The sequence below is a fragment of the Ooceraea biroi genome, chromosome 13 (genome assembly GCF_003672135.1).
Source record: "Ooceraea biroi isolate clonal line C1 chromosome 13, Obir_v5.4, whole genome shotgun sequence".
Lineage (NCBI taxonomy): Eukaryota > Metazoa > Arthropoda > Insecta > Hymenoptera > Formicidae > Ooceraea > Ooceraea biroi.
This window is the reverse complement of record NC_039518.1, coordinates 7,313,625-7,327,383: the sequence shown is the minus strand read 5'-3', so window position 1 is coordinate 7,327,383 and position 13,759 is coordinate 7,313,625. Positions and strand designations below refer to the sequence as shown.

The 13,759-nt window shown below is 37.2% G+C and overlaps 2 protein-coding genes across 3 annotated transcripts in view; both read right to left on the bottom strand.

Annotated features, from left to right (window-relative positions):
- Window positions 1–75: 75 nt before the first annotated feature.
- LOC105280890 lies at window positions 76–1,214 on the bottom strand. 2 transcript variants are annotated; one of them, XR_894198.2, is made up of 3 exons: window positions 935–1,214; window positions 424–827; window positions 76–336 (listed from the first exon to the last, which is right to left on the bottom strand). XR_894198.2 is itself a non-coding variant. In XM_011341753.2 (2 exons), exons 1-2 carry the CDS (start codon window positions 962–964, stop codon window positions 558–560), a joined length of 300 nt encoding a protein of 99 aa, XP_011340055.1. In that variant the 5' UTR covers window positions 965–1,214; the 3' UTR covers window positions 76–557. The 2 variants fall into 2 exon arrangements, 1 of the variants encoding a protein (XP_011340055.1); XM_011341753.2 differs by having other exon boundaries at window positions 76–827.
- Window positions 1,215–9,109: 7,895 nt separating this feature from the next.
- Window positions 9,110–13,759, bottom strand: part of LOC105287260 (ubiquitin carboxyl-terminal hydrolase 47) — a 23,254-nt gene continuing 18,604 nt past the window's right edge. Inside the window, 5 exon segments of the mRNA XM_026974561.1 lie at window positions 9,110–9,692; window positions 9,788–9,954; window positions 10,035–10,397; window positions 10,525–10,778; window positions 10,860–11,300. Coding sequence (XP_026830362.1) covers window positions 9,533–9,692; window positions 9,788–9,954; window positions 10,035–10,397; window positions 10,525–10,778; window positions 10,860–11,300 — 1,385 coding nt within the window. The 3' untranslated portion in view covers window positions 9,110–9,532.

Genomic DNA, 13,759 nt, shown 5'->3' with positions numbered 1-13,759 from the left:
GAATTTGCGGTTTAGAATGAAGGTAATTACGTTTGAAGACGTGTATGTCCATCTATTGGAAAAAAACGCAATTACTTTTTGGCCAACCCAATATATATTGGCAATATATACACATGATACAGACATTGTATAAACGGAAGATCTCGAAAATAAGTTGTATATACGTTATATAAATCTGATATGTATCTTACAATGTTGATTACAATGAAATCATTTACATGAAAACGTGTATACCGACGTACACGTTATTACTTAATTCTCGTCTCTTGCTGATGGTTATTGATGCATTGTGATACAGGAGCTACACCGCTTAATTCTACAGATTAATCTGTAGCCCTATTAAAAAATATACAAAAATTAAGACGCTATAAATCTTTCAAATCTTGTATACACAATAATTTCTATAAATAAATACATATTTACAAGGATCTAGTACAATCAGCTGGTCGTTATCAAGCTACATCCTGAATCAACGGACATTCAGAGTCATGCTGTTATATCTAATACAACGGAACAATTTTAATCCGACATTCGGATCTGCTAAGCACACACGGGCATTAAATGTGATTTTCCGTGATCATCACGTAGACTCCGTAGACAAGGAAGCACAGGAAGACCAGACACGCCGCCACCATAAACGATTTCGAATTCTCCTTCCTCAAGCTCTGCAACTTCTCTTCGTTCCTCCTAAGAACCTCTTTCACCTCCTCCAACTCGTTCTCCAACCTCTCGCGGTTCTCCGTCGTGAGCAATTTGGTCCTGAGCTTTTTCTCTATCACCTCAACCCTGTACAGAGTGTCCTTTAAGCTATCCTCCACGTGTTTCATCTAAAAAAAATAAGAAGCGTAGAAACATTCGAGAAACATCCTCGCGCGAATTTTTCGACGAGTAATAATAATAGCGGATGGATTGTGAACACTTTAACTGCGAATACCTTGGCAATGACGGTTTCGCTTCGCGTCATTATGCATCAGTTGGACGATATCCACGTACGTTTCACGAAAACGGTTAATGAATCCGTTGACACTCGAAAAAGGTCCGTCCAGATTTACTGACAAGTACGACACATGCCGTAGTCAGCTGAGATAAAATAGAGAGGGGAAACCAGAATGAGAAATACGCCTAAAGCACAGTATAATGATATACAGTGGGACCACGGTCTTATATACAGGTCTGGAAACTTCAGAGGTGGAGATGGATCATTTTGTGTCACTTTTTATTTCTTTAGTAGCCACTAGAGGCGTTGCGATCGATGTTCGCAGGGTGACGAGGGAGGTCAGAGGCCGGGGGAATATCTGTCTGTCTTTATTCCACTCGCAGTCTTCACAAAACAATGTGATAAATTAATAACGCTTTAAATAATTTAAGACTATAAATGAATTAGGGAAATATGTATATGAAATAAAATTGAGTTTTTATTCTCAAAATTAAGTGTGAATAAAAACGAATCCTTCCGTGATGGAAAAAAATGTAATACAATTTGTTGAAATGTATTGACCTCGATTCATTAACATTTCATCATAAATTTTATATTTTATTAGAAATTTTCGTATTTTATTAGAAATTTTATATCTAATATTCCAAAAGTTTGAAAATTTATGATGAAATGATAATGAACCGGGGTCAATTGATAGAGATTTTCAAATACATTTTAGCAAAATTTTATTATATTTTTTCCATCAGGATTTTATGTTTAAATCTGTCCTTTATCTTTTTATTTTATTTTTGCGGGTAATAGCTTTTTCCCACTTTTTCCAAGTAACAATGTCTTTCGGCACTCGAAATAAAGAACGTTTCTGCTCGGTTCTACTGCCGGTCTTGCAATTCGGTACCGCACACCATTTCGTCATTTCAATAAACGGTTCGATAACTTTTGTAGTCAATAACCGTTTTTCAATAAGAGTCATGAACACACGTGGGTTCTTATCTCCGGTTTTTCAGGTTATATTTATCTGCGGACGTAGATGACAGCGACGAGTAGTGGTTATGCTAGAAACTAAATGTGCTTCAAAAAGCGGCCATACCCCCACCACTGAAATTAGAGGTAGTTTCCAGACCTGTATGTAAGACCGTGGTAGGGACAAAGAGCGTCGGCACCTTTGATCTTTTTCAGCCGATCCGCCATGTCTTCGGGCGGCAAGTAGCGTATTAATAATATTAGAAACCACCGCTATCAGCAAATATTTTTAATGTGTTTTCTTAAAAAAATTACATATTTTATAAATACATAAGTAATGCATACCTTTCTTTCTCCTTTGGAAAGCGAAAAATGATATATTATCATCATTAATCATTGTGAAAACAATTTTGCACCGCACACACTCGATGTATTCTCTTAGACATTGTTTTTAACAAAAGCACAAAAAAACAATACAATACAATATACGAATTTTTATGTTTGGTTATGTTTCTCTATCTATATGTGATCACAGTTACGGAGATAATGTGCGTTCTTTACTTTGAACGGGATTGGAAGCCGCCCAAGAACATGGCCGCTTGGGATGCGCAAGCAAATCTGCGCGGCTGACTCGAAAACGGGTGCTTGTCCCTACTGTATATCCTTATACTGTGCCTAAAGTACCCTGTCGCAATCAACGAATCTCGCGCGATAAGCCTTCGTGTGCGTGTCCAACGCGGCACATTCAATCGCGTGATCGATTCTATTTCCCACTTGACGCTACAAATAGAGGGGAAAATAAAGAAATTATGAATATTATCAGTAGGACCAAGGAAAATGGCAAAAGATATTTTATAACGGCCAATTTGATTAAAATATTACGTGTCGTTTCACGATAATAATAAATATTGGGTTGTTCGGAAAGTAATTTCGTTTTTCACAAAGAGATGTCGTTAGTCGCGTTCCTCGATACTTAACCTTACTCTAAGCGGCAAATTCGTTTTATATTTTGGCAACTGACATTTCAGACGTCATTTAGTATCTTATTGTGTTGCGATCTGTCAAGTATTTGTTTTTTGGCATCACATCAAACATGGAAAATCAAAGTGAGCATTTTCGTAATATTTTGCTTTTTTACTACTGAAAGGGTAAAAATGCAGTGCAAGCGAGAAAAAAATTGTGTACCGTGTATGGAGAAGATGTATTGAGTGAACGTCAGTGTCAGAATTGGTTTTCGAAATTTCGTACTGGAAATTTCGATTTGAAAGATGCACCACGTTCAGGTCGGCCAATTAAAGCTGATGACGGAAAATAAAGGCTCTGGTGGATGCAAACCGTCGCATAACAACACGCGAAATTGCTGAAAAGTTAAATTTATCGAATTCGACCGTTTACGATCATTTGAAACGCCTTGGATTCGTTTCAAAGCTCGATATTTGGGTTCCACACAATTTAAAGGAAATTGACTTGATTCGACGCATTACCATCTGCGATTCATTGTTGAAACGTGAAGAAAATGAACCATTTTTGAAGCGAATCATAACTGGAGATGAAAAATGGATTGTTTACAACAATGTTAAGCGAAAACGATCATGGTCCAGGCAAGATGAACCTGCTCAATCGACATCCAAGGCAGATATTCATCAAAAGAAGATCATGCTTTCTGTATGGTGGGATTGGAAGGGAATCGTATTTTTCGAGCTACTACCAAGCAACCAGACGATTGATTCGAAAGTGTATTGTCGTCAGCTGGATGAATTGGATGCTGCCATCAAGCAGAAGCGACCAGAATTGGCGAATAGGAAAGGTGTCGTATTCCATCACGACAATGCCAGACCACACACAAGTTTGGTCACTCGCCAGAAGCTTTTACAGCTTGGATGGGATGTGCTACCACACCCACCATACTCTCCTGATCTGGCACCATCCGATTACCATTTGTTCCGGTCTCTACAAAATTCTTTGAACAATGTAAACTTCGATTCAAATGAAGGCGTCAAAAATCACTTGCTTCAATTTTTTGTCAATAAGGAGAAGGACTTCTATGAGCGTGGAATCTTAAAGTTGCCAGAAAGATGGCGATAGGTAGTGGAACAAAATGGCCAATACATCACTGAATAAAATTTTTTCTAAATATGAAAAAACCGCCTTTCATTTTTCCTTGAAAAAACGAAATAACTTTCCGAACAACCCAATAGAATTGGTTTTAGAATCATATGGATTTTTACAAACACCTAACATCATAAGATATATAATTCCAAGTATATTTTTATTAAAATATTGTTTTTAATGATTTTAACATGTATTGCTTATATTTCTGGCTACGAATTGGATAATGGTAAAGGAATAAAATATAGGTGATCATATACAGGGTGTTCCTCTAACTGTAGCACTTAGAATATCTCTGCTTCCTTCGATGATATGAAAAAAGTCAAAGGACGAAAATTGTTCGATTCAAAGAGACTAGTACTCTGGTAAGAAAATAATTTTTTTAATGTGACCTTTCACAAGATACCAAGGTCATGAACATTTTTTTAAATGAGACCGTATATTTTCCTTAACGAAATGATGTAGCTTGTAAAAAAACAAATTCAACCATACAGAATATGTTGACCTTCAAATGACTTTGAACCACAAAAATCACGTTTAGGAAAAGAAACTCTATTGTATAACTACAAAGATATACCAAAGATATACCGGAATATCGCGATAAACTTCATTTTTTAGGTGTCCCCAAAGAAAAAAATCAAGAGGCGTAAGATCTGGTGATCGAGCCGGCCAAGAAATTCTTCCACCACGTCCAATCCAGCGATCAGGAAATGATTCGTTGAGTATGTTCCGTGCAAATGAAGTTTATCGCGATATTCCGACAACACCTGAAGATATGCGAGAAAGAATTCAGCGTGCGTGCACCGCAGTTACTCCGGAATCTCTCAAAAACGTAAAACAATCGTTTATTCATCGAATTCGAAAGTGTATGGAAGTAAACGGTGATCATTTCGAACATCTGTAAAAAAAGGTAATCTTTGTAGTTATACATACAATAAATAGAGTTTCTTTTCCTAAACGTGATTTTTGTGGTTCAAAGTCATTTGAAGGTCAACATATTCTGTATGGTTGAATTTGTTTTTTACAAGCTACATCATTTCGTTAAGGAAAATATACGGTCTCATTTAAAAAAATGTTCATGACCTTGATATCTTGTGAAAGGTCACATTAAAAAAATTATTTTCTTACCAGAGTACTATCGAACAATTTTCATCCTTTGACTTTTTTCATATCATCAAAGGAAGCAGAGATATTCTAAGTGCTACAGTTAGAGGAAACACTGTATATATCTAAACAATAAATTCAGACATTTCGACATCATCTTTCATTGTTAATAATTATAAATATAATTTGTTTCATAACTTCGGTGTATCATACAAAGAATAATCTTTGATCGCCGATGATAGAAGAGTTTCAAATCACAATCCGTATTCGTGTCAAGAGAGATAGAGATAGAGAGAGAGAGAGAGAGAGAGAGAGAGAGAGAGAGAGAGAAATATATATATTCCATAATCTTACAATTCATTCATCCGCAAGAGGGAAAAACGTAATTTACTGCTCTCAATCCTTTCTATCTTGCTAATAGAATAGCATCGGTATCAATATCTTTTTTTTCTTTCATCATTATGAAAACAATAATTAAATAACGTTTAAGGCGAGCTCTGGATGATAAATAAAACACGTTAATAGAGAATAACAAAATAAATAAAGACGCAACAAATAGAACTATCAAGTTACCACTTGGTCCAGTTCATCAATCTTTCATCTCCGAGAAAAGGAAAAAAAAAAGTTCAACAAAATGCCATATGAAAAGCAGGTTCCAAGCAGATAAACATTGGCTGCTGAAGCAATGAACACTTTCACACTTTAAGCTAGAAAAACATTTCTACATATGAACTGAACTTATGACGAAACGATATTTACGATTGTTAAATCATAAAACTCTTGCAAAACTACAATGTGATGATATACATATACAACATATACATTATTATAAAATAAAAATAATTAAATATAAGTAAGATAGCCCCAACGATATATGCTTCCGGATTTTGTAAGTCACTAGCACATGACAAGAAATTAAAGAAATCATAAAAATCTCTTCTTTTTTTAAAAGTTACGTTGGATAATTTTCAAAGAACTTTTTTCACAGTAATGATAAATATTCGATTAAATAATTAATCGAAAAAATTAAAATAAATGTGATTATAACAATATTTTCTTATTAAAAAGATCGACATCACATCCAGAGAGCGTTTTGATATATGCTACCACACACTGCCGGGTTAAGGGGGGAGCCTGCTTTAGAACGCTGAAAATAAGGTATATTTTACGAATTGTTTTTGGAGAAACTATACAGCGGATCATTATAAAACTTTGATGCATTTATTAGTACATGTTTGAAGATAAAAAAATTATTTTTTGATTTGAATATATCGCTTGTAGAGGTCGTCCTGGAGGCATCTTAGTGCAGCCGCGTCGCCGGCGTTGCAAATTGGTGAGCATTCTCCTGCCTCCGAATTTCGTCTAAACTGAAAAATTGAAATATGTTCTCGTTATTTATGAATTCCCATCGTCGATGAACCAAAGAGAAAAGAAAAAAGTTGAAAAGTGCCAAAATGGTGGAGCTTAGAACACAAAAACACGATTTTTAGGCAAAGGTTTTGAACTTTTTCATGCAAAAATAATTGTTTAACTTAATGTTTTTATGAATATTAAAGGTTCATCGACGATGGGAATTCATAAATAACGAGAAAATATTTCAATTTTTCAGTTTGGATGAAATTTGGAGGCAGGAGAATGCTCACCAATTTACAATGCATTTATTGGTACATGTTTGAAGATAAAAAAATTATTTTTCGATTTGAATATATCGCTTGTAGAGGTCGTCCTGGAGAAATCTTAGTGCAGCCGCGTCGCCGGCGTTGCAAATTGGTGAGCATTCTCCTGCCTCCGAATTTCGTCTAAACTGAAAAATTGAAATATGTTCTCGTATTTATGAATTCCCATCGTCGATGAACCAAAGAGAGAAGAAAAAAGTTGAAAAGTGCCAAAATGGTGGAGCTTAGAACACAAAAGCACGATTTTTAGGCAAAGTTTTTGAACTTTTTCATGCAAAAATAATTGTTTAACTTAATGTTTTTATGAATATTAAAGGTTCATCGACGATGGGAATTCATAAATAACGAGAAAATATTTCAACTTTTCAGTTTGGATGAAATTTGGAGGCAGGAGAATGCTCACCAATTTACAATGCATTTATTGGTACATGTTTAAAGATAAAAAAATTATTTTTCGATTTGAATATATCGCTTGTAGAGGTCGTCCTGGAGAAATCTTAGTGCAGCCGCGTCGCCGGCGTTGCAAATTGGTGAGCATTCTCCTGCCTCCGAATTTCGTCTAAACTGAAAAATTGAAATATGTTCTCGTATTTATGAATTCCCATCGTCGATGAACCAAAGAGAGAAGAAAAAAGTTGAAAAGTGCCAAAATGGTGGAGCTTAGAACACAAAAGCACGATTTTTAGGCAAAGTTTTTGAACTTTTTCATGCAAAAATAATTGTTTAACTTAATGTTTTTATGAATATTAAAGGTTCATCGACGATGGGAATTCATAAATAACGAGAAAATATTTCAATTTTTCAGTTTGGATGAAATTTGGAGGCAGGAGAATGCTCACCAATTTACAATGCATTTATTAGTACATGTTTAAAGATAAAAAAAATTATTTTTCGATTTGAATATATCGCTTGTAGAGGTCGTCCTGGAGAAATCTTAGTGCAGCCGCGTCGCCGGCGTTGCAAATTGGTGAGCATTCTCCTGCCTCCGAATTTCGTCTAAACTGAAAAATTGAAATATGTTCTCGTATTTATGAATTCCCATCGTCGATGAACCAAAGAGAGAAGAAAAAAGTTGAAAAGTGCCAAAATGGTGGAGCTTAGAACACAAAAGCACGATTTTTAGGCAAAGTTTTTGAACTTCTTCATGCAAAAATAATTGTTTAACTTAATGTTTTTATGAATATTAAAGGTTCATCGACGATGGGAATTCATAAATAACGAGAAAATATTTCAATTTTTCAGTTTGGATGAAATTTGGAGGCAGGAGAATGCTCACCAATTTACAATGCATTTATTAGTACATGTTTAAAGATAAAAAAAATTATTTTTCGATTTGAATATATCGCTTGTAGAGGTCGTCCTGGAGAAATCTTAGTGCAGCCGCGTCGCCGGCGTTGCAAATTGGTGAGCATTCTCCTGCCTCCGAATTTCGTCTAAACTGAAAAATTGAAATATGTTCTCGTATTTATGAATTCCCATCGTCGATGAACCAAAGAGAGAAGAAAAAAGTTGAAAAGTGCCAAAATGGTGGAGCTTAGAACACAAAAGCACGATTTTTAGGCAAAGTTTTTGAACTTCTTCATGCAAAAATAATTGTTTAACTTAATGTTTTTATGAATATTAAAGGTTCATCGACGATGGGAATTCATAAATAACGAGAAAATATTTCAATTTTTCAGTTTGGATGAAATTTGGAGGCAGGAGAATGCTCACCAATTTACAATGCCGGCTGCACTAAGATGCCTCCAGGACGACCTCTACAGGCGATATATTCAAATCAAAAAATAATTTTTTTATCTTTAAACATGTACTAATAAATGCATCAAAGTTTTATAATGATCCGCTGTATAGTTTCTCCAAAAACAATTCGTAAAATATACCTTATTTTCAGCGTTCTAAAGCAGGCTCCCCCCTTAATGTTACAATACATATGATGAGATTAAAAAAATTGCCGGGAGAATCTGTACTTGTAAGCCTCGCAGAACAAATTCATAAGCTTGATACATATTTTGGCATTGAAGGAATTGAATTATCGAAATTTCGTGGACAAGGAAAGTATTGTCGATAAGAGCTCCACTGTACGGTGCTGTTCTACAACACTGGCTAATACACAATTCGGTTTTAAGAAAAAATCAACACGTGATTACACTTTAACAGATATATGTAGAGAAAAACACGTACTCGTGATGAGAATATACTCGCGAAAATGACGAAAAAGCAACGTGAAGAGTGTCGATGAAAAAATGTACACCGAAATTTGTATCGAACCCGTATCGAGAAATTTGTTCGTCGCCACATCATTAGCACCTATTTCTACCTTCCCTTTCTTTCTTGTTTGCGATCGATTGCGCCGTCTCAATCTTGGAATCTGCGGATGGAAAACTGATACAACGGACCAGGTGAGGAGAAACTGGATATTTAGCACGTTGCGTACGTAGAAATCGCAAAACGCAAAAGGCGACATGATATAACCGAGACCCCAAGCTAACGTGTGTCACTACATAACGATTCGTAAAATTCTCAGACGGTCTCGAAGAATGCCGAGAATCCTTAGGAACGCGGAAGCTTTGAAATGCTGAAGACTCACTGGAACACAACACACTTGGCATTCGATGAAGTGCCGATTCCACAAAAATATGCAAGGATCTCGCGTGCTGACGTCTCGTGTTCGCGCGCACGCTTCACCTAGCCGATTGATTCTTAGGAGGACGCGTGCTCTCTATGGGCGCTACCTATGGGGGAACGATCATTCGGTGTCCAAATATATTTTGAGTGCTCTCTCTCTACGTGGACTGTAACTCGAAGTGGTAGAAAGCGGCGTTAAGCGTGAGTTTTCCTTGATTTCCTTAATATTGATCTCCATTACCTCGTCGGGATGTAATGGCTTTTGCTTTTCCCTATTATCCCTAAAAGATTTGCAAGAATTCGGTAATACTTGAAACATCTTAAACAATTAATTGAAGTTTTTGTGCGAAAATGCGAAAATATGAAAAATAAATACCTGTACAAGAAGACGGCGCCATCATCAAGATTGTACGACAGACTCTCATGCTGCTCGCTCCAATCGTGGTCATTTTGGATTCGCAGCACAGAATTTTCACACGGAAAGCTTCCTTTCCCCTTCGCTATATCGATATACTCTTCTGGAATATCCGATATCGAAGAGAGCTAGAAGAAGGATTCGGCAGTTCACGTTTCTTTCCCTTTATCGTTTTATCAACGAAAAATGATTTTCTCACGCGACTTACCTTCTTTTTCAATTCTTCGACAGTTTTACTGTCCAAGACAATTTCCTGAAACTGTTCCAATTGCATTCTTTCTGGCGACCACCTTCTCACGAACAAGACAATTTGATTGGTGTCCGTGGCTGTCTCCTTATCCGGTAGTTCTTGAACGATCATTTCAAATTGCGAGTGAAATCGGAGGTCCTCGAACTTCTGTTCATTCAGGAACACCTTCGAGGGTGTCTTGTAACATTTTTTCCTAAGCCGACATTTCTCATACGGTATGTCTATGTCGTACTTCCTCTTTATTTCTGCCAGTATCTCCTTCTTCGCGTGTCCGACCGTCATATCTTTCGAAACGATCCATTCACACAAAAAGTTGTAAGGCTAATAAAAGTTTTAATAAAAATTTCAAAAATATCTAGAGAAGATCGTGATAACACTAAGAAATATATCTACAAAATAACGATTGATACGAGATACGTAAAGAGGAAAGAAATGCCGACGCACGAACCTCAATGGAGTCGATTAACAGCTGATACAGCTTCACTTTGAACTCCCCGTTGCGCAGGGCTCGCCCGAGTTTCACGTTGAGTCTTTCGCCATCCTCGTACGAGTTGAGCGTCTCCGTCAGGCAGCTGCACTCCGACTCCCCGGAACTCGATAGACGGAAAATTTTGAAGTACTCCACTGGTACGCCCACGAATGGCTCCAGATCTTTCTTTAAGGTGCTTAATCTCATTCGTTTATCTACTAATACTTTGAGTACTGCAAGGGGAGAAAAAACCGCAATTAAATTAAATCAGTAGACACGTGAAACAATGAAGAAGCAACCGTTTAGCAACGTACATTTTTGTTGTCTGCTATCTATATACGGCGTAGCTCGAAAATAGTAATCAGAATCATCATCGATGTCCCAGTTTTCGATCTCGAACTGCTTCGAGATCTTGTAATTGCGATCGTGCCAATGCGGCTGTGGTGGAACGGTGGTGGTGGTGTCCTCCGGCGCGTCGCCGACCAACGTCTTATCGCTATCGCTAAGGCTGCTGTCCTCGCTGTTACTTTGCTCGGGAGTGTTCCATTCTTCGGCCTCCTCCAGTTGATGAGCCGGGTTTCGTACCTGGGCGGTATCCTCGCCACTTCGCGTGCCACCCTTCCACATTTCATTGTATATCAGATCGACAACGCCCCAATCGGTAACGCCCAGCTTAGTTGGGCAAATGCTGACCGGCTTCTCCTTGTCCTCGTACTTATCTTCCAATACGCAGGTATTCAATTTCTCCAACGTTTCTATATAAAAGTGAAAATTAGATAGTCCTTCGAATTTGACAATTACGGTTATCGTGTCATCGCTGACTTTGATGATGTTTTATCGCACAAAATTGCATAAAAGTGATATATTGGGTTGGCCAAAAAGTAATTGCGTTTTTTTTACTATAAATAAAAGGCGAATCTTTCATGGGAAACAAAAACGTTATTAAATACTATATTGTCCATTTTGTTTGATTATCTTTTGCCATTTTTCAGGCAACTTCATGATTCCGCGCTCAAAAAAGTTCTCATCTTTTTCAGCAAAAAACGATTCCAAGAACCATTTGATATCCTCATCGGCAGTAAAGGTTTTACCATTCAAGGCGTTTTGCAAAGAACGAAACGAATGGTAATCTGATGGTGCCAGGTCTGGCGACTATGGTGGATGTGGTAACACGTCCCATCCAAGCTGCAACAATTTTTCACGAGTGACCAAACTTGTACGTGGTCTAGCGTTATCATGGTGAAACACAACACCTTTGCGATTCACCAATTCTCGACGTTTCTGTTTGATGGCATCGTTTAATTTATCCAGTTGACGACAGTATACGTCTGAATTAATGGTTTGATTCCTTGCAAGCAGCTCAAAATACACAATACCTTTAATCCCACCAGACTGACAGCATAATCTTTCTTTGGTGAATATCTGCTTTTCAAGTGCTTTCAGCAGGTTCATTACGCTTGCTCCACGATCTTTTTCGTTTGACGTTGTTGTAGACGATCCATTTTTCGTCGCCTGTTATCATACGTTTCAAGAATGGATCATTTTCCTCACGTTTCAAAAGAGAATCGCAGATGTCAATACGCTCAGTGAGATGAATTTCTTTGAGCTCATGTGGTATCCAAATATCGAGCTTACTAATGTATCCAAGTCGTTTTAAATGGTTTTCAACACTCGATTTCGATATGTTAAGATTCTCAGCAATCTCTCGTGTCGTTAAACGCCGATTGGAATCGATCAGTGCCTTTATTTTGTCATCATCAATTTCGATTGGCCTTCCTGAGCGTGGTGTATCTTTCACATTAAAATCTCCAGATCGAAATTTAGTAACCCAAATTTGACACTGCCGCAGTTTTAAAGCATCTTCGCCATATATTGGGTTGGCCAAAAAGTAATTGCGTTTTTTTTACTATAAATAAAAGGCGAATCTTTCATGGGAAACAAAAACGTTATTAAACACTATATTGTCCATTTTGTTTGATTATCTTTTGCCATTTTTCAGGCAACTTCATGATTCCGCGCTCAAAAAAGTTCTCATCTTTTTCAGCAAAAAACGATTCCAAGAACCATTTGATATCCTCATCGGCAGTAAAGGTTTTACCATTCAAGGCGTTTTGCAAAGAACGAAACGAATGGTAATCTGATGGTGCCAGGTCTGGCGACTATGGTGGATGTGGTAACACATCCCATCCAAGCTGCAATTTTTCACGAGTGACCAAACTTGTACGTGGTCTAGCGTTATCATGGTGAAACACAACACCTTTGCGATTCACCAATTCTCGACGTTTCTGTTTGATGGCATCGTTTAATTTATCCAGTTGACGACAGTATACGTCTGAATTAATGGTTTGATTCCTTGCAAGCAGCTCAAAATACACAGTCCCACCAGACTGACAGCATAATCTTTCTTTGGTAAATATCTGCTTTTCAAGTGCTTTCAGCAGGTCATCACGCTTGCCCCACGATCTTTTTCGTTTGACGTTGTTGTAGACGATCCATTTTTCGTCGCCTGTTATCATACGTTTCAAAAATCGATCATTTTCCTCACGTTTCAAAAGAGAATCGCAGATGTCAATACGCTCAGTGAGATGAATTCCTTTGAGCTCATGTGGTACCCAAATATCGAGCTTACTAATGTATCCAAGTCGTTTTGAATGGTTTTCAACACTCGATTTCGATATGTTAAGATTCTCAGCAATCTCTCGTGTCGTTAAACGCCGATTCGAATCGATCAGTGCCTTTATTTTGCCATCATCAATTTCGATTGGCCTTCCTGAGCGTGGTGCATCTTTCACATTAAAATCTCCAGATTGAAATTTAGTAAACCAATTTTGACACTGCCGCAGTTTTAAAGCATCTTCGCCATATATTGGGTTGGCCAAAAAGTAATTGCGTTTTTTTTATATTAATAAAAGGCGAATTTTTCATGGGAAGCAAAAACTTTATTAAACATATATTGTCCATTTTGTTTGATTATCTTTTGCCATTTTTCAGGCAACTTCATGATTCCGCGCTCAAAAAAGTTCTTATCTTTTTCAGCAAAAACAATTCCAGAACGATTTGATATCCTCATCAGCAGTCAAGGTTTTACCATTCAAGGCGTTTGCAAAGAACCAAACAATGGTAATCTGATGGTGCCAGGTCTGGCGATATGGTGGATGTGGTAACACGTCCCATCCAAGCTGCAACAATTTTTCGCGAGTGACCAAACTTGTAC

What these genes read in the sequence shown, in the direction of transcription:
- LOC105280890 (XM_011341753.2), bottom strand. Translation starts at nt 964, where the DNA reads ATGACGCGAAGCGAAACCGTCATTGCCAAG. An exon ending in GCGAAACCGTCATTGCCAAG is followed by an intron (nt 828 to 934) that starts GTATTCGCAGTT and finishes TATTTTTTTTAG; the next exon opens with ATGAAACACGTGGAGGATAG.